General features: G+C 53.0%; 1 protein-coding gene across 4 annotated transcripts in view; it reads right to left on the bottom strand.

Moving 5' to 3' along the window:
* Positions 1–1329: 1329 nt before the first annotated feature.
* The window catches only part of DAPK2 (death associated protein kinase 2), a 36247-nt gene continuing 17663 nt past the window's right edge, over positions 1330–19913 (bottom strand). For 3 of the 4 annotated variants that reach the window (XM_020784779.3, XM_072981748.2, XM_072981749.2), the window contains 8 exons: positions 15775–15996; positions 14161–14299; positions 12251–12380; positions 11373–11421; positions 10800–10826; positions 9071–9223; positions 8818–8863; positions 5934–7541 (listed from right to left, as the gene is read on the bottom strand). In XM_020784779.3, coding sequence (XP_020640438.3) covers positions 6891–7541; positions 8818–8863; positions 9071–9223; positions 10800–10826; positions 11373–11421; positions 12251–12380; positions 14161–14299; positions 15775–15996 — 1417 coding nt within the window. In that variant the 3' untranslated portion in view covers positions 5934–6890. Of the gene's footprint in view, positions 3312–3718; positions 3803–4233; positions 4324–5933; positions 7542–8817; positions 8864–9070; positions 9224–10799; positions 10827–11372; positions 11422–12250; positions 12381–14160; positions 14300–15774; positions 15997–19913 lie in introns of those variants that run through there. The other variant, XM_072981752.2, reaches the window with a different exon arrangement.

Here is a 19913-nt window from a genome sequence, read left to right as displayed (position 1 = left end):
GGAAGGGGCCGCCGGAGGTCAAGAACAGCCTCCAGAAAGAGGCAAAGAAATGCCCGCCTCCCATCCAGCCGTTCTCCACCTGCCTGTTTTGCACAAGGCGAGGACGGGACGCGCCATCCGGCCGCCAGGTACACAGAGACTTGCTTTCTCAGGGGCAGGAACAGCCTCCCGAGAGCGGAGGAAAGGAGCTTGCCGCCTGCCAGCCAGCGGCCGAGTAGCTGTCCAGCTGCTGAGAGCCCCGTGGAGAGCCCGCCTGCGAGAGAGAGCCTGCAAGAGCCGGGAGGAGCCTCGGGCCAGCTCCCGCTTGCTTCCTTACTTGCTGGCTGCCCCGATGTGGGAGGGCCAGGAGGGGAGCAGTCCAGCCGCACCAAAGCCAAGAACAGGTGAGGGTGGGGCTGTCCGCTACAGAGGCGGAAGGGGGTGAGGTCACAGGGGACCACACACACACAGAGTCCCCTGCAACTGTGTTAGGGAAGTGGGAGGATCAAGGAGGAGGAGCTGCTGCCGCCCCCCCCCCCCGCAGCACAGCGGGTGCCGTCCCCAAGCCAAAGCCCACCTGGGCAGGAAGACCCACGGGAGCTTTCGGGGGGGGGGGGAAGAGCCATGGGGCCTGGAGTCTTCACCCTGCCTGGAAGCATGCTGGGGCTCTCTGGGGCGGTCAGTGCCAGGGGGGGCACGGAGGGAGCACTTCTGATTTTCCTGTGCGTTTGCAGCACGGGGACGATGGGTGCTAAACAGAGCCAGGCACCCTGGGGCAGGGGCGCTTGACCCGAGGCGTGGGTTCACCTTGGAGGGGTCCAGCTTGGAGGGGGTTCCTCTCTTGTAATGCCTTGTTTCCAGGTTCATCCAGCAAGAAGAGCCGCTGGGACCACCTTTAAGGGCAGGTACTTTTCGGATCAGAGCCAACTTCCAGTATCCTGTTTCCTCTGCCTGGACAGCCAGACACCAATGAACATTATTACCACTGGGTCTGTGGTGGAGGGGTAGGCTGCCTCAGACACTGGAGGTTCTATACAACCATCACAGCTAGTTATCTCTGGGCAGGACTTTTTGTGAGTCTATATCCCTCCCTCTGAAAGCTTCAGGCGAAGGGCAGCTTTTTGACCAGAAGAGGCCGAGATGTCTTGGGCGCGCCAAGTTGCACTGCAGCATTTCCGAGTGGCCAAATGCCAGGAGGTGGCTCGATAGCTGGGTTCCATCTTTCTCACACATGGAACAAGATGATGGCGGTATCCAAGAGGAGGGCAAGCGAGGCCCCGAGTCATCTGCCATCACAGCGCGCAGGTGGAAAACCTGCCTCGGTTCCAAGCTGGAAGCATCTCTAGTTGGGTTTGTGTGTGTGGGGGGGTTCTTTTTAAGGCTCAGATGACAAATCATGGGGGGGGGAAGGTCACTCCCTCTGGAACTATCCAGGTTACAGCCTATGCATCTGGCTGGATAAATGATTCAAAACAGTAGGACGACAGGAAGCCGGGCTGGAACAAGGAGGTCTCTTTTAAATTGCATTTCAATGACATATTGCACAGGCTCTTTTTTTTTAAATTGCATTTTGGAATAGAGTTCCAAAGCTTCCTCTTTTTTTTTTAACTGCCCACAAGCAGTGAGGGGTCTAATCCTGCCTCCCCTCTCCCCTGGCCACAGCAAGCCCTAAACCAAGAGCCTCCCAAAGTGCTTCCGCAGAGCCACGATAGCGTGGCCCTTTGATGGAAACCAAGCCATCTCAGCGGATTGTCTCAGAGGTGAGCGGCCGACTCTGGCCCCGAGGGGTTGACCCTCTGAACGGATCTCCGAGACAGTTCTCAGATCGCTGTGCATTTGAGATGGGCTCTGTAACCCTAAACCCCAAACACACCAGAACAAAGACGTCACTTTCCTTATTTTGAACAAGGCTCCTCAACTTCAAGGGTCAATTCAACGGAGAGAGGATAATAGACTGTACAGAAGAAAAAGAGGTAGTGAATTATCAAATAGTTACAGAGAGAGAACAGGAGTCCACACACGAGAGCCTGCGAAGACCACACAGCCTCCGCCTGAGGAGCACGACACTCCCACAAAAGAAAACCCAGCTACATCCATCGGGGCTGAATCCCACCAGGACCGGCAATGGGGTGAAGCTCAAGCAAGCTTGATGGCATGCTTTGGTCGCAGCCGCAGGTAAAATTATACCAGAGAACACGAGCAGAACACTTTCACCAAGCACAGGGTTGTTTCGAACACGGAGGGAGCAGCCGGGCGTGTGGGCCGGCTCACCCGACGGCGTGGCTGGGTCCACATAAGCTGAAAGGAAAAGCGAGTGCAGACAAGAGGCTGGAAAAAATACCTCAGGGAAATGAGCGGGTCCCTTACTGTCCTTGTGCAACCATCCCACGGACAAATTCTGCACACTTTATATTGCAGCGTAGAGGGCAAGCTGGGCTTCTCCATCCTGTGCCCTCCAAAGGCCACGGACTACAACCCCCACCGTCCCCATACCAGGTGGAGAAGGACGGGTGTCCATAGGAGCCTTTGGCTTTTTCAGATCCCAGACTCGCTTGCCCTGTTTCGGCGGCCACTCTTACTCGGGAGCGAGCATCTCCTGAACTCACCAGGGCTCGCATCCAAATGCCCAGGAAGTGCCACCCACCCGTCAGGAGCGCCAGGACCCCCCCCCAGCACAAGGCTCTCTGCCGCCCCCCTACCAAATGGAGTCCCAAGCCGTGCAAAGCCTCCCAGCGAGAAGCACCTCCTTGCAACCTGCGAAGGCAGTTTTTACCAAGAGCGGGAAGAGGCACTGCCCAGTCTTCCCTTCGTGGCCTCTGAAGAGAAAAGCTGGAAAGTTCTGTAGGCCCGGAAGGAGTCAGCCCATGGCAGCCGTTGGCCTTCCTGCCCTCAGCGCAGGTGGCCTGCAGTCTCACCTGCCGTTACTCAGATGCCTCCCTCTCACAATACAACGGAAGCCCCGGCTGTCTGTTTTGTCTTTCCGGAGTTCGGAGGCCCCCGCCTGCTCCAGTTCTGGGCTTCCGGCACAGAACGTTCCCGCACAGTCCCAGAAGTCTGGGGGGGTCACCGTGGTTCCTTCCCACCTCCAGACTCTTTCCCTGCGTGAGGCTTGAGGTTTATGCATTAAGACTTGGGGGGGAATTGAAGAAGAAAAGGCCCCGGACCCCACGGTTCAAGAGGGCAGGAGCTGCGTTCTAAGGCCTTCTGGGTGTCCAGCCCAGTCCCCGTGTCCGGAAAGCACCTTAGGAGATGCTGCTTCTCCTCCTCAAGAGAGGGTGAGGGGGCGCCAGTGGGTTCACAAGGTCTTCCTCGTGGTCACTGTCACAATTGCGCTGGAACAGAGAGAGAGAGGGAGAGGCCGTGGGACTTAGTGGGCTCCCCAGCCACCTCTGCCTTCCTCGTGGGCTTCTTCTCCACACCCACCCGGCCAGACCCCCTCCTCTCCAGGCACAACACCCACCATCGACCCCTCTGCCCCGAGGCCCTCGCCCATACGCCCTGGCCTGCGCTGGCACCTTCTCGACGAGGCTCACTGACATTGGATCGGCACCAAAGACTCCACGAGCGGAGGCTCCCAGCTTCTGAAGTCCCGTCCCCTCTCCCTGGAACCCTTGGGCTACCGCAAAGGACCCACGATGGAGGGGCAGGAGGAACCTCCATTTGGGCCACCCGAGCTCTAGGCCGAAGGAAGAGCCCGGCCAGCAAACTTCCCCCTTTCCCTTGAGCGCAACCTACTCACCAAAGTTTCACTTTGCATCAGGTGGACCTTTCTCACCAACGAACGCGACAAGTGGTTGCACAGAGCGACGATGCTGTAGGTGAGCTGGAGGGGGTTGGGGGGGGGAGAGAGAGAGAAAGCGCTCTGGTCACCCGGCTTGAAACACCAGGACTGGCATCCTCCCACCGGCATGTCTCGGCCTCCCTGCCCCACCCAAAAGACAGGTTGGCGCTGCGCCCGTGGCCAGGTTTGGAAGCAGCAATGCAGCCCGGGGGGGGGGGAGCTTGGCATGTTCCACAGGAGACACCACTGTCCCTACAAACCCACAGAATCAGGAGGGCGTTGAAAGAATTTCCTGCCCGGAGACCCCTGGAGTCTGGGTGTCACTGTCCCAGTTGACCCCCACTCTGCTCTGAACTCCCCCGGAAGGCATGTGGGGGGCCCATCCCCACCCAAGCCAGCTGTCTGTGCCACTGCTCTCCCTCCAACGTAGCCGTTTCCCTTGCGGGTCAGAAGCCACAGGCCACATATGTCACCTTCCAACGCCTCCGGGCATATTGCTTCTTGAAGTTCTCCAAGTTCACGACCGACTCCCGCCTCACCAGGACCTGCCGCTTGTCCGTCGGCTGGGAGACAAGAAGTTACAAGGTCAGCGCTATGCGGCTCCCCCGGGCTCGTCCGTCCGTCTGGAAGATGGCAGGTGTGTGGCTTGTGCCCTTCAAAGCTTCAGCAAGTCAGCTTTCTTCTCTGCTGAGACGACCTCCCGGGGGAGGTTGGCACCCCCAAAGTACAAGCCTCAGCCACTGGGCAGCATGGGGTGTCCTTGGAATCTGGGCCGCTTATTTAAGGTGCCCAGTTTGGGGAATTTATACAGGTCTTAAGAGTACTTACCTTGCTTTTTCCTAGGAAGATGACTAAACGTAGAAAGGAAAGCAAACCGGTTAAAATACCACCCGCACACCAGTCTGGAAGCTATTTTCATTCCAGGAATTTAAATCTTTTTGAAGGCTTTCAAAAGACTCGGCATCCCCCCCCCCCCCCGTGCTTCTCCGTAGGTGTAGAACTTCCCTGCAAAGCCGCTGGGTGACTGATGTCCTGCTGCCTTCAAATCCCTCTTCGAAACCCATCTTTTCTGTAGAGGCCTTTAACCTCTGGCGACTCAGCCGATCAGAAAAACGGAGGGTGCACCTTTCACGTTCCTGTTGATTCCTGGCCCTTCTGCCCCCTTTCCCTGCCTCTGTTTCCCTGGTCTGAAATTTTACACTGTAAGCTCCTTGGGGCAGGAACCTGTCCCCTTGATCTGTGGGTGGCGCGTTGCGCAGCTATGAAAAACAGGAAGAAGCCAAGTGGCTTCTCATGATCATCCAAGCATCAGAATCCCAGTGGGATGATGAGGATGTTGTTGATCTTCTAGACCCTCTCTCGACAGTCATCTCATTTCTTCCTTCCTTCTCCACAGGGCGCTTCTGTGTTTTCATTCTAAAATGGCTTCAGTACCAGGTTCAACCGACTTGTGAGCCCTGAGAAAAATTCAGCAAATCGAGAGGCAGTCTCAGAAGGACCCTGGGGGGCAACATGCCCAGGCTGGAGAATCCTCGTCCTTTAGGCCAGTGGTTTCCAACCTCTCGTCTTCCAGCTGTTTTGGATTTCTGCCCTCCAAAGAATTCCCACCCATGGGCTGCCCGGGGGGGGGGGGCTTTCAGGAGCTGAACTGCTGTAAAAGCAGACGTTCCAACCACAGACCCCCAGATGTTCTGGGACTGTAATTTCCAGGAGCCTTTTCACCACCAAGCTGAGCTGGCCAGGATTTCTGGGAGTTGCAGTCCAAGAACGCCTGGGGTGACCCACAGTTGAGAACCACCGCTATCAAAGGTGGAAGCCATTTCCACGGACGGCAGGAGCAAAGCCTTTACAGGTGACGTAAAGCAAGATGACAAGTTCCTCAACCCTAATCATTTCCCCCTTTGGGAGGTTCTCAAAACTGGTTCCTTATTCAACAACCCTTCCTTCCTTTTAAGGGGGGAAAAAACAGGAAGGTCCTACTTATGCTGGGGCTTTGGGGCCCCGACATGCTTCCTTGCCTTTTGGATTCGATATATTGAGAGGTAAAGACCAGCCTTTATTTCTAAGCAACAGCAGGTCTACTTGCGAGCAATAACAAAAAACCTCCTGGGCCTTACTGGAGCCACCCTTTTAGGGAGCGCACTTCCAGAGGGCGCTTCCAGAAGCCACGGGGTATCCAATAAACATTTATTGGCTCTTTAAGTGCAAGATCAGTTACAGATTTGGAGGCAACAACACTCCTCAATCCTTCAAACCCAAAAGGTACAGACAATAAGGCACAATTCAGTGATAAAACTCTCACAAACACTTTTTGAAAATCAGTGTCAAAAACAGAGCAGGATACCACGGTCTGGCCCCCACTGATCCGGGTTCGTTCATTTGTTTCTTGGAAGCGGGGGACGAACGGCGAGGCTTTTCACACTTCCCTGCATATTTTCACTCATCAAGGCACTGATTCTCGCCAACTCCTCTGGAGTGCTGCAGTTATTCCCAAACCTCTTCATGGTGTCACCTGTCTCTCCGCTGAAATGCCTGCTACTGTCTTAAGCGACGGTAGCCAGGATGGCAGAGAGCCTTCAGCACTGCAAGGCCTCGATGCCTCTTGAACCCTTCCTTGGGGAAAAGCATTTCCAGGTCGAGTCGCAAAATCAAGGCATCCTTCCTGCTGACCTTCAACATATTTTCAAGACATTTCAACACTTCTAACTACCTACAGTCAAAAGTATTTAGGAGACATTCCGTGGTAACCATAAGATAATGGCATTTTCAAAATACAGTGGCAAAAATGCAGGCTTCCTCTGGAAAAAAAGAACAATCTGTCTGGGCCATTCCGTTTCCCATGAGCTCCTAACTGGCAACCTTCACACCCTGAAAGAGTTTTCCTGATAAAAGTCCACTGCGACAGTTGCGCATTTTCATCGAGTGCAGAACCCTGACCATCACGAGCAGCTAACAAAGATGCAGGCCCCAAAATAAGACAGGTTTACTCTCTAGGTCTTGAGGCGGTGGCCGGTTCCTCTCACCATCATCTCTGTTTGACCCCAGACAGGCAACATCAAGACAGGAAAGCCTACGTAGTGTGTGTGTGTGTGTGTGTGTGTGTGTGTGTGTGTGTGTGTGTGTGTGTGTGTTATTGAGCTGATTTTGCAACACCCGAGTTCAAGGCAGCTAGGAATTCCTCGCAGCACGACCTATTCAGCAGCTCCATGAGAGAGCCGTTGAGGTCCTTGTTGAAGACGCACCCCATGCTTTCGGCGGTGAAGGCTTCGCTTCCGCCTTCGCGCTGAAAGCTGCCGGCCAGGTCCTGGACCCACCGGAGCCCTTCGGACAGCCCTTGGCTCAAGGCCTCGAAACGGGACTGCAGGTCCAGGTACTTCCCCGTGACGCCGGCCAGGCTGGTCCCGACCGCTCCGATGTCCTCCTGGAGATGCTTCTTCAAGGATTCGACCTTGCGATACTCATACTTCAGCTGGGAGAGCTCATGCCTCACGTTCTCGTGCTCTTCTCTGTACCAAGCTTCTTTCTCGTTGTAGATGGAGACCAAGGCGTCCATGTCCTCCTGCAGAGAATCATGGGAGGCCGCCAGAGCCCCGAAGCTCTGCTCCATCCCAGAGAGGTCCTCTACCACCCGGGCAAAACGCTCAAAGTTGACGTAGGTGTTGTTTGGCGGCATACTGGAGTGGCACTTGATGGTGTATTCCTTCAGCCGCTTGGTCTTCAACTGGCTGTTCTCGGCCCTCTTGGTTTCTTGGACTTTCGTTTCTTCTTTGGGTTGGTGAGTCTTCAGACAGAAGCAGGAAGTTACTATGATTTACCGGCAGCCACTGGCCAAGTGTTCCTATAGACACGACAACACCAAGAACACCACGCCAAAGGGATGCCACAACACACACACACACACACAGGTCCAGGATGCTGGGAGACAACAAGGAGGCTTTCCCTCTTCATGCGTGGAATTGATCTATTTTTAAAAGTTGGTGAGCTCACCCGTAAAGACTGTGACTTCGTTCTATAAGGAAAACAAGGTCCCAACATTTGCCAGACTACAACAAAAAAAAACACAACAACACTTGTTCATGCTAGATGGATATTACGGATCGAAGTAGAATCCTGAGATTTGGTGAATTTTGGGTTTCGCTTGTAGAAGGGAAGGAGAAATATCGTTTTGGCTCTCAGCCACGTCCAAAATATTTGTGATCTCCCCTTTTGAAGGATTGGTACCGCTGGAATGCTGATCATTGTATATCATGGACTGACAATATCCACTAAAATACCTCCATATTTTTAGTTAAGATAGAAAAAAAAATAAAAGAGAATCCAGAAACATCAACATGCTCATATGAAAGTTGAAACTCTGGCAAATGTAGGACATGCACAACACTTTTATGCAACAGGCCACCACAGACACCAACACCAACACCCCGTGGTGAGTACAATCCATTGAGTACTTCTTCCCTCCATGATTACCCCAGAAAACAAATGGGGAACAACCTCCTCCGAGTGCCCGCTTACAACCTCCTACAGTTCAGAGGGAAGAAGTTCACAACAGAGAGAGCCAAACCAAACCAAACCAAACACAATGAGAATATGGTCTCTGTCGGTCCCGTGCAAGGAGCCAACGCCCCCCCCTCGCACACTGTGATCCAGGACAGAAACTTGTAGGCTTGGCCCTGTGCGTCTCCAGATCAAACTGAATCCTGCTCATCTCTTGCTTTAGAGAAGAAATCCCCCCCCTTTTTTTAAGAAAAGAAAGCCAACACATGTGACTGTGTACGTTTCGTTCAGATATTTGGAATACAGTATATTTTGCCAGTCTTTCCCTTCATCAAAGAGATTGTCGCGATGAGAGAGCAGAAGGATAGGTGGCTCAAAAGGCCTCTCTCTGCCACACTCCTGCACTGGTCGAAACTAGATCGGCAAAAGCGAGTGAGGGCTTTTCTGTGCCTGAGCATGAAATTCCATACAAAGTTCTGTCCAACTTCAGTCCAAATTAAACACCTCTCTCCCTCCTCCCCACCCCCACCCCCACGAAATACATGCTCCGTTTTCACACTTACCGTGATCCAGGGATGAGAGAGAGCTTCTTGGATGGTCAGACGTTTCCTACAGTGAGACAAAAGCGCTTCATTGAAGGAATGTCCCTTTCTAGGAAAGAGGTGCCGGTAACGAGCATCTTTGATCAGGCTTGTTAAGGATTGGGAGGGGGGCTCGCCAGGCCTGGCTCCCTTTAACTTCTCTGAAATCCGTCTGGGCCAGGGGCGTTCAGGGACGTGTGTCACCCTCTAAGCAGTGGAACCCTTTGCCACTCACCGGGCATCTTTCACCAGAAGTTTCCGGATAAAATCTTTAGCCAGGGCGCTGGTGTGGCTAAAGAACTCCTCGTCAAAGTCGTAGTTGACCGCCGTGATGTTGGCCAGCGTCTCCTGCTTGGTCTCGCCGAGGAAGGGTGAGGCGCCGCTGAGCCTGGAGGGAGGCCAGAAAAGAGAGGAGACTGAGGGGGAGGAGGTGGCCACCCCGGGAGGAGGAGAACGGGCCACGCACCGGAGCTGGGGAGAAGGGAGAGGCTCTCGCCCTTGATCCCAGAGGAAAAGGAACCCCTGCCTTCGCCTTTTTTTGCCCAATTCTTTAAACAGCAACGGAAAAAGCTGTGCTCTTGATATATTTGCTTGGTTATACAGTCACGTTGGAATAAGAAGTGTCAGCAGGGAAGGAGAGAAGAGGGTCGTTCAAAGCATCATTCCCGTCCATTTCAAGCAGGCTTACATGGGAGACCTTCCCCGTCGTAGGGGGCCATGTCAATTCCTGGGGTGGAAGCACCATTTGGACTTCCTGTCTTGGGATCAAAACAGGGGCTACCCTCAGGCCATCATTTTAGAAGGGCTCCCATAAGAGGTTAACCTTTGTTTAATTGACATCCAAGGCTAACGGTTTCTCAGGGAGAAACAATCACAGGCTGACCATGCAGCTTTGAAGGATGGAGTCTTTGGACAGATAATGTGCGATCACCTTCTAATTGCAAAGCTGGCAACTCGTCTAGTTTTGCCCTTCGGCCCACAAACATCTTGGTCCTCCCCCCCCCCTTCCCATCTAGAGCCTTTGTTAAAATCTTTCAGGGCAAGAGAGTTGAAGCTTTTAGTGGTGCTGAGTGTTTTCCTGATGGTTCAGCTATCGGGATCATGTACCCCACATCTAAGGCAGGCCTGCCAAGAATAAAACCAGGATTCAGCAATCCGTATTTAACCAGGGAGGGACAGCTTGCCTTCCCTGACGTCCTTCAGTGTCACGGGCATCCTCTGTTTAACCCTTGTTTTAAAAAAAGATGGTGTTGAAGCACTTTTTGTCAGTCTCAAAAGAGGAATGCTGAGCCATGAAATCAAGATAAAAAGTAAAAGCTGTCCAACGCCCAAGGTCAAGGGCTTTCTCCTCTTTTAAGGGAGACTATTTTTATCACCTCCCGTATTTAAGCTTTGTCTTTAAATTATTCAAGATTTGCATTGGCAACTCTTTTCTGCAGTCCTAGAACGATGCGCCTTTTATGCCATCGCTAGCTGGCTGGATAGCTCAGTGAGTTAGGTCTCTGGCTGCAGAGCCAGAGGTCATAAGTGCCTGATTGCGCACTGGGCCTCCCTGTGAGTAGAGCCAGCCTGTGTTGCCTTGGGCAAGCTGCACAGCCCGTCCTCACCACCTCGCTCCTTCTTATTCATCATTGTTCAATCTCCATTCATTGGTTCAACCTCCCCATTCATCCCAGCCCCATCTTGCCCGTAAACCTCCACTTTTGGGGCAGGTAAAGCAAGACTGCAACTCTGGGGGGGGGGGCTGCCTTGAGCCCACCTCTGGCCCTCCCCGGTGATGCCATTCTGGTCTTATCTCTAGGTTCCCCTAAAGACACCGCCTGCCCCCCCCATAGGTCCAGCTGGCCTCTTTATTTCACGGAGCCCCAGCCGAGCTTAGTCTGCTTAAAAGGGATCAAAAGTAATGCACACTATAAGAAATAAGCGCAAGGAATAAAGGAACAAATGCATGATTTAGTACTTACAATATGTAAGTGATTACTCCTATGCTCCTGGAAGAAAAAGAAGAAGAAGATAGGAGGGGGTCACTTTCAATGCCATTTATTTCTATATACAAAAGGAAAGTGAAAAGATAATGTCGGATTTGGCCAAGTAAAATAAAATAAGTTAAATTAAATTTAAAAAATTGCCAGCTGGACAAGGCAGTGCTTAGCCTGGCATCTAAAGGCTATATATTACCAAAGAGGAAGCCAGGTCAATCATTGCAAATTTAAATAAAAGGTGCTTTTAAAAGACACAAAGCCCAAGCCGGCATCCTGAGGTCCCTCCTGCCAGCCAGCCAGCCTTAAGTGAATTGGCATAAATCTCAGTCGCTGAGAAGAAGCCTTTCTTGGCCTGGGGGGGGGGGGGCGTCTTAGTGGGTGAGAGCAGCATCCACCCTGACTCCTTCCTTGGGGGTGGGGGCAGCCGAGTCTCTGGTCCTCAACTGCAGGCAGAGGGAGGGTGGTGGGCTTGGGGGGCTCCGGGAGCCACAGAAAGCGGAGAAGCCAGCCATGGCCTTACAAGGGGACCCGAAAGCGGGGAGGCCAACGTCTCACCACATGTCGGCGGCCAGCCCAAGAGGCTCGTAGTTCACGATTTCTGGTGCTGAAATGAGCAAAAGAGAGAGAGAGAGAGAGAGAGGAGAAAGGCTTTTCTCAAGGCAGAACCACACGGCCAGAAGGCACCCAAAAGTCATCTCTCTCCTGCCCCAGAAAAAGAGAGAGAGAGAGAGAGAGACACACACACCCTGATCCCATCCTCCCCATGCAGCTTCGCCTCCAAAAATCTGAGGAGGAACCACCTCCCGGGACTAAAGGAGGGTTCGCTCTCAAGGCTGCAAAGGCAAGCCCCCCCCCATTCCACCAGGAAAGGCCCCTGGCCTAAGAACCGCCTCCCTGACAGCAAACCTCCCGCCTGCTCCTGGCTGAAGCAGCCGCCCAGCAGCCGGACCAAAGACGCTTAGCCATGGACTGAGGCTGGGCTGGGGTGCCTCTCCCTGCCTATCATTGTGTGGGATTGCCAGAAAAGAGAGGGGCACCGGGGAACCCCCTCCAGGAGCGGCCCATGTGGCGATCTGTTCCCCCCCCACACACCGATCACCACTTCAGGTATGGGGCAACCTGGCCGTGGTGGCCCCCAGGCCCCCTCCACTCACGCCTCCTCTACAAGCCATAGATTTACAACAGGACGGACTTTTCTCCAAAGACAGAGATCTGAAATGGCGGCATTTTCATAAGCGGAAAGAGCTGGGTCTCATGGCGCGGTGACATTTCACAGGCTGAGCAAAAGTACGCCCGGCCAGAGCAGGGGTCCCCCGAGGGCCGTTTCTACCTGGCCTGTACGCTTTTAATGACTGGCAGCGGTGCGTGTGTGCGTGTGTTGGGGGCTGAAAGCAGAGCAAACGAGACCACCGAGCAGAACTTCCAAGGCTTACCTACAAATTCAGGGGTCCCAAAAATATTCTTGAACTCGACACCGTCCTCTATCTCATGGGCCAGCCCAAAATCAATGAGCTTTATGTGCGGAATGGGGATGTTCTTGTCAAGCAGCATGATGTTTTCAGGCTTATGGGACGGAAAACAAGAAAAAAGACAAACACACAACAAGGAAACAAACCATAAAGGTGGGTTAGAGTGGCCCGGAACGAAAGCAGCAGTCCTCTGCTCGATTCAACCTCAGTATAAATGGGACTTCAAAGAGCCAAAGCAAAGACTGCCTTGTAATTAAGCATCAGCTTAATTGGACAGCTTTCCTCCAGGGCTTGCATGACAACCTCTAGCCACCTGCTAAGAAATCCGTACTCCAGGAGCTTCCAGAATGGAATAAATAGAGAAGTTACTTTTCCCTGCCCTGCAGGAGGACCATTGCTCCTAAACCCCTCGCCCCATCTCGCCCGTGGGGGATTTTAGGAGAGGCTCTCCAACAGACCGTCTTTTTGATGTGGCGACAGAGCCATCGTGCGCATTCTCTTTTGTCTGCGCAAAACAATTGGCGGTACCTGCAGCTGCTGAATGTGACCCTCCCTTCATGGCAGGGCTGACATCCTCCACCCTCGGCTTCACTGTTGAGTCATACATGGGTTGGGTGATTTAAAAGGGACAAACAAGTCATGCTTGCAAACTCTCCAGAACTCTTCTTAAGAGAGAATAACATCTGGAGTTAGGGAAAGCGTTAAAAGGTCCCCCCAAAATTTGGCCAAATTTAACAGCAGACAGACTGAACTGCACAATGGAGGCTGCAAGATCGGGGGGGGGGGGCGGCAAAGGTGTCAAGATATGGGTTTACCATCTCTCTCTTCTTTATAGACAAAATTCTATTGTTTTTGGATTTAGGGGGAAGAATTGGGGCCGTGTTTGCTTCTGTCTTATTCCCCTCCCTCAGTTTATATCCTCTAATCCTGCAGATGTAGGCCAGATGTAGCACAAGCAGGCAGGGGCTATAATGCACCGTCTGACCGCATAACATCAGTCAGACTCCGTGGAAAACCTATCAGCATAAGGAGCATTCAAGTTTAACTGCAGTTGCTGGAAAAGATAAAATCAAAAGCTTTTGTGGAAGCATCCAGAGGGAAACTGATCTCACACCAAAAGATTACATGTTTATAATCGTAAGTGTGCTCATTCATACGGTCACCGTAAGTCAGAGGCAACATGACAGCACGTCACAACAACAAACCTGAAGAACAAAAAGGAGCCTTGTATTCATAATTCTTTAGTGATTTAATTAAAGTGTAGCCTCGACCCAGATTTTTATTCTCAACCCCAGTTCCTGGGCCATTGTGGCCACAAGAGGGGAACCCTGGAGAGAACAGCTGCTCTCAACCCCACCCGCCCCAAATGACAGGACGCTTTCCTCCCCCACGGGCGGTTCCAATCCGTTGTTCTGACTGTTCGGTGTAAAGTTTCTGTTCCCGAAACAATGCAGCTGCTACTGGGCCCAGGTAAGGAAATGCCAGCGGTGGGTGAGGTAGGGGTGGGTGGGAAGAATTGGCAGCAACAATTCAAGCGGGCCGTACTTGTTTTATTTTGGGGAGCATGGGGGAGAATGTTCTCTTCCACCCGCAACACACCTGCCCCTGAAGAGGGAAGAGACTTTTCTCCACCACTGCGTCGGTCACACCAAAGCCAACGGTGGGAGGGATTCAGACAGGATGCAACCCAAAGAAGCCACGGATGCTTCAAGGGATACAAAGATCATCCTAACTGATCTCCCAGGTTCAGCTGATGCTTTGGTTGCCACGCTGCAAAACATAAGCCAGGCAAATCTAAACGGCCGGCAGTGGCTTATTTTATTAAGCAACGATCCCTGGGTTTCTTCAGGGGCTCCCTCGCTCTCTGCCCTCACCTTTAGATCGAAATGGGCAATCTTTTTGGCGTGCAGGTAGTGAACGCCGTCCAGGATCTGCTTAATGAACTGGGTGGCTTCTTCCTCGCTCAAGGACTCCTTCTGGGCCAGGAAGTCGAAAAGTTCTCCGCCAGAGACTCTGCAAAAGGGGCGGGGGGGGGAGACACACACACACATTTGGAATGAGCGACGGTGGCCTTGCAAGGACAATAAAAACGTTAGCATTTCATGGACTACTAGCCCACGACAAATTCAAGGTTAATACAAATCTCTGCATGTGCCACATTCTCTTTCCGCTTCCTGTTCGACCCCCTCCAAAGGAGAACACACTAAAGATTGACCAGTAAACCCTCCTTTCCCATAGATTTCTGCAGGAAAGTCTCCACGTACTCTAGGGTCAGCCCATGGGGGTGCGCCTGTCCTTGCAGAGCTACTGGAATCATGCTTGGGAAACGGGTGGCCACTGCAGCAACGCATTGCGGGTATTGACCCGCCCTCCCAAGAAGGCTTTGAGATCAAGTGGCTTGCAGTCACGGCCCACGGATGGCCAAACGTTGCATCCTGCTCACATTACGTCTCTTTATGGGATCACAAGGACAGCTAAGAGAAGCCATGAAACGCTATAACCATCAACTCATGCTAAGCACGGACGAATTCTCCCGTTATGTTGGTACTTTGCCAGCCATAGGTCTCTTATTTAGGGACTTAGACTTAAAACAAAGGCTGGTCTGTGTGTTACGGTTTTGTTTTCTAGTGACACCGTTCTCTGTTTCATCACCCAGCCTCTTCCGATGACCAGCCCGCTGCTTCTCTTGGGCCAGACAGACAACGGCCGAGCACCTTCAGATCTGGCTTTCTGGCAAAGACAGAACACTAGCAGACGGGCACTTTCCGGGCCTGAAGGATGGGCAAGGCAACAGGGGGTGTGACAGAGGCACAACCCCAACTAGACAACTTTTACACGTGAAGTTGTAAAGAGTTTAGGACCATGGACTTCCTTTGCAGGAGCGCTTCTGTGTTACACCCAGGCCTTCCACTGGGTGGCTCCCGGCACCGCCACATGGCAGGAATCGTCTGCCCGTCCTGGAGAACGCCTGCAGGCTTGGAAGAAGCCAGGATTTCAGAAGTCACATCCCAGATTTATTTCCAAGGGCCAGAAGGCCTGCCATTCTGTATTTCAGGAGCTCAAACTTTGCAGAAGAACTAGGCTTATGGTCATAAGGGTCGGCATTCCCCCACTAGAGGTTAGTGCACACTTTTGACAAAGACAGTTTTGTTAGTTCTTCTGCAAAGTTTGGACCTACTGAATACAGAATTCTAGAGTAACACAAAATGTCAAGGTCCAGAAGAAGGAGCCATGGTCAGATTTCGAATCGAATTAATGTTTATGCTGTGTGAAGAAGAGAGTGGGGTGCCCAAAACACACCACTGTCTGGAGGTCTCTCAGGCAGCCACCCTGCTCTTTCCAGTCTGTGCTTAAACAGCCTCAAGCATATCCTGAGGACTAGGAACTTCAAGTTTTTTTATATGTTGAAAGAATGAATGTTCCTGTGTGAAAATGCAGCAGAGGTACAGCGCCTGCTCTCCCCCCCCCCCCCGGACACTCCTCCTTACAGCTCAAGGATCAGGACCACATCTGTCTTGTTCTCGTAGACGTCGTGCAGCTGGATGATGTTGGCGTGCAGAATCTGCTGCAGGATGTTCACCTCCCGCTCGATCTCCTCACGCCTCACCCCGCGGCGGCTGGCGCGACTCTGCCGCTTCTTGATGAACTTGGCCGCGTATTCCAATCCCGTGGTCTTCTCTCGGCATTTCTTCACAATTGCAAATTGACCACTGGGGGGGGGGGAGAAAAAGGCATGGTGAGAATCCGCACCGCACCAAGTACGTAAGAGAGACCGCCTTGGAAGACTTCTGCCAGCGTTGCCCCCCTCGCAGCCAGAGACCTAAACTGCTGAGCTTACACTACAGATTACTTGCACGTTTTCTTAGTGTGCAAATGCCTTTCCTTAAAGTCTTTGGAAGCAGGTTGAAAAACGGGCCAGCCCTAACGGCTGCACCAGGACAGAGTCTCCTCTCCTCAGCCCCCCCCCAAGCACAACACTCTGCAGGACGGCGTGACTTCCGACCGGCATCTCTGCTCCGCAGCCGGCTAGACCGATGTGGCCACAGCTGCCGGGGGGTGTCACGGTCACTAAGTTTAGCGCTTCCTTTGGGGTTCAGAAAGAGGAAACCCTCCGCCTGCATGAGTCACATCAAGCAGAGAGACGCAGCAGGTTCAGAGTCTTGCTTTTGCATGGGGGGGCGAGGGCGGAAGTCCCCTCTCGATCCAGGTGTGAAGCGATCTGCCGGAAGAGGAAGGAAACCAAACATTCCACATCAGCGACGGCCTGGGCGAGGGTCACTCTGCAGCTTTCCTGCCCCCTTTTTCCTTTAGACTCCACAAAGCAATGCTGTTTCAAGACACAAGGCACCTCCTGCGCTCGGGACCCTTCACTCCTGATGGGCGGAAGCCAAAGAAAAGGAGGCCAGGAAGTCAAGAGGCTGAAGGCGTGCCAGGGTCCAGCTTTCATGCTCCCACGGCCAGAGTCCCACAGCTAATTTACACCAGGGAAGAAAGCAGAGCTGCCCGGTTCTGCATGGCAAACGGCAGTTCCTGAAGGAGGTGCTGACTGCACTCCTGGAGGTGCGCCTGGCTGCACGATGGGGATCATGCACCCGAGAAGGCAACCCTCCCCTTTCCTTAAAGGCCTTGGAAGCAAGCTGCCATGGAAGTTTGTGCAATCTCCCTTACACAAGGGTAAATCAGCAGCAGGAGTCTGGCCAGCATTTATAATGTCACGCCATCAAGTCAATTCTGACCTGGGGTGACCCTTTCTAGGTAGAGTGTACTTGGCAATGGTTGACCCTTCCCTTCTTCTGGGGTTGCTCTGGGACCACGGCGCAGCTTGCCCCAGGCCACCCAGGCTGGCCCTTCCCCCTGGAGGCACAACGTGGAGAATCAAAGGCTCAACCTCCGGCTCCCCAGCTGGATATCTAAACCACGGAGCTCCTCAGCCAGCTGGTCAGTTTTTATGTCACTTTAAATCTACTTCCAATACGTCTGAGCATGACGAGGCCCTTCTGCAGAATTTCAGCAAAAGGGTCAAGAGGATCTTCTGAACGCAACCTTCCAAGGGGAAGAGCGTAAGGGTGAGCACGACAAAGGGCATGATCATCCCCCATCACCTCTGCCAGAGGGAGAAGGGAGCCGTGTGGAACAGAGGGGGCTCTGTTGCCCAGCACCACAGAACAGCTGGGGCAGCCAGAGAAACCGCCGGGAGCCCACAACAGCCCCAGAGGCAGTTGCCCCCCTCTGCCCGATGGCCAGGCCGGTCCGGACGCAGGCGTTCTGGGGAGGGCCCCAAGCCTTAAGGGCAGCCCAGGGGAAACAGCGGCCGTGTTGCCGGACTTCCAAGCCTGGTCCAAGCGGAAATATCTCAGACGGCAAAGAAAAATCTTAGCCCAGAGCCTTGCTCTCCTGGAGGTGCCATTTTTCCAAATTCGGGGAGACGGAGTTTGGGGTTGGCTTGCTCCTTCAAACCCAGTCCTTGTCTTACACCCTGCGGGGGTGAGTGGAGGGGTGGGGGAGAGGCTGGTGCCCCACAATCGGTCGGTCAGTCGGTAGGTCGGTCGTCTCTCAGCACAAGGGCCTCCTTCATTCCAGACTGATTGAAATTGCAGGCTTTTGTTTACAAGCTATGGATGGGAAGAACTTTCCATATTATTGCACACACATTTCTAGTTTGGTAATTAAGGGATGTGGACACACAGGTCATACGTGACACGGCCTATCCGGCAATTTTTATCCAAGGTTTCCTCGTGTAATGTTGTAACGTTGACAGCATTGTATAATTAACTCCCGAAACCACAGCCTGGAGTCAGATCTCAAGCCTCTCACGCGTCTATAGAAGTCCAGGAATGCGGAGATAAAGCTCCCGCTTGCCCCCTCACGTGCCCTGGAATGCTGAAGGAGGCCAGCGGGGCCCCTCCGGCAGGGCTAATTTTAGCGTTGTGATTGCTAACTTGCATCTGGTCATCATCCCCAAATTCCTTCCTTGCCACTCCATACAGGAAAGAGAAGGACCAATGGAAATGGGTGCGTGGGGGGGTGGTGTTCTGCCTAATCCTGAAACGGTTTGGGACATGCCTAGGAAAAATGATGGTTCCCCCAACTTTCCATATCTTCATATTCTGCCAGTCACTCCACCAAGCAACTCTGACTCCCACCATACTCGGAACAACCGAGACGTTTCCCCAGATCGGAGAATTCACACCATCACAGAACTGTGGAATCTGAAAGGAACGGAAAGGTCATCTAGACCATCCCAAGAGGCATCAAGTCCACCCATTCCCAGTGCAGGAATCCAAAGATAAAGCACGCCCGTGGATCACAACCGTTTGGAAACCTCCAACGGAGGAGAGTCTTCCCTCTTCCATGGCACTCCAATCCACGGTCAAACATCTCTTAACACCTGGAGGCTCTCCTGAATGCTTAAGTCAGAAAGAATCTCCATTTTGTAACCTAAATCACGCAGTTCAGGTCGCACCCTCTGGGAAGCAGGAAACAAACCCTATTTGAAGATTAGCTGTCATGCCCACTTCTCCCTCTTCCTCTTCAACCGTTCCTCATACACCTTTAATTTCCAGAACTTTTACCCCCTGTGTCACTTTTAACCACTGGGTGCGTTCCAGTTTGGGCTGGGCTGTCAATGCCCTTTATAGGCTTACAGTTGTTCTGTTACTCTGTTTACCATTTACACTAAGATGAGTAGGCGAGAACGCCAGGAGGGTATGAGAAGCCTCCAACCATCCAGAGTCCCTGTTACCATGCCCGAGGGCCACTGTTGCATAACTGAAGGGTAGGGTTAGGGCTTGTAAGGAGAGGGACGGTCACCCTTGCAGGAGGAGGTGATGGGGGAAGGAGGAGAGCGGATTCTCAGTAAGTGTTAAGGACACATCATGTCCCACCCAGACTGTTTCCTGCCTTCCACTGGTGACAACATTGACGCCTGACTGAGAAAGGTTGTGTTTGAAGGACTGCCATGCTTTGGTACGAACTTTCCTGAATCCTACACCTCCTTTAACCTGTGTCCTTGGGCGCACTCACCCAGGGGTGTTAGGAATACTTCAGTATCAGGAAGAGGCCATCATCCTCCACAAGCTTTTGCCCCCACAGACATCTCCTAACATCCACTTGCCCAAGGTGACTGCCACACTCCGCCTCATAGGAGGGCTGGCCCCACAGGGACACTCTGTGACAGACGGAGCCTTTCCCAAGATGGAGCTGAAGAAGGGGGGGGGGGAAGAAGAGTTGATATAGGTGAGGTTGGTGTGATCCCACCCACATTCCACCCTCCGAGCATCTCTGGTTAGGCAGGAAAACGCAACCTAGAAAACGCCCGTGGTACACCAAGGTGGCAACCAGACGCTCTTTAAGAACCTCTTCTATAGAGCGGGATCATGATGGGCGACAAGAAGGAGCGTTTCAGAAGAACAAGGGCCAAGAGAGGGGCTGTGGAAGCCGTTGACTGAGCCCTGTCCATCTAACGACAGGCGAGAGCCTGGGCGGTTCTGCGAGGGAACTGGAGACAGGATCTCCCCAGAGGTCTCAACTCCAAAGAGCACCCCAGCAGTTCGAAACCAGAGAAAGCGAGCAAGGAGGGGTCCGTGGGCTCCTCAAAGAGCTTTCCTCTTCCTCTTCTTCTTCTTAG

This window comes from Pogona vitticeps, chromosome 12 (assembly GCF_051106095.1).
Source record: "Pogona vitticeps strain Pit_001003342236 chromosome 12, PviZW2.1, whole genome shotgun sequence".
Taxonomy (NCBI): Eukaryota; Metazoa; Chordata; class Lepidosauria; order Squamata; family Agamidae; genus Pogona; species Pogona vitticeps.
Note: the sequence above shows the minus strand (reverse complement) of the source record. Positions and strands in the feature narration are given on the sequence as shown.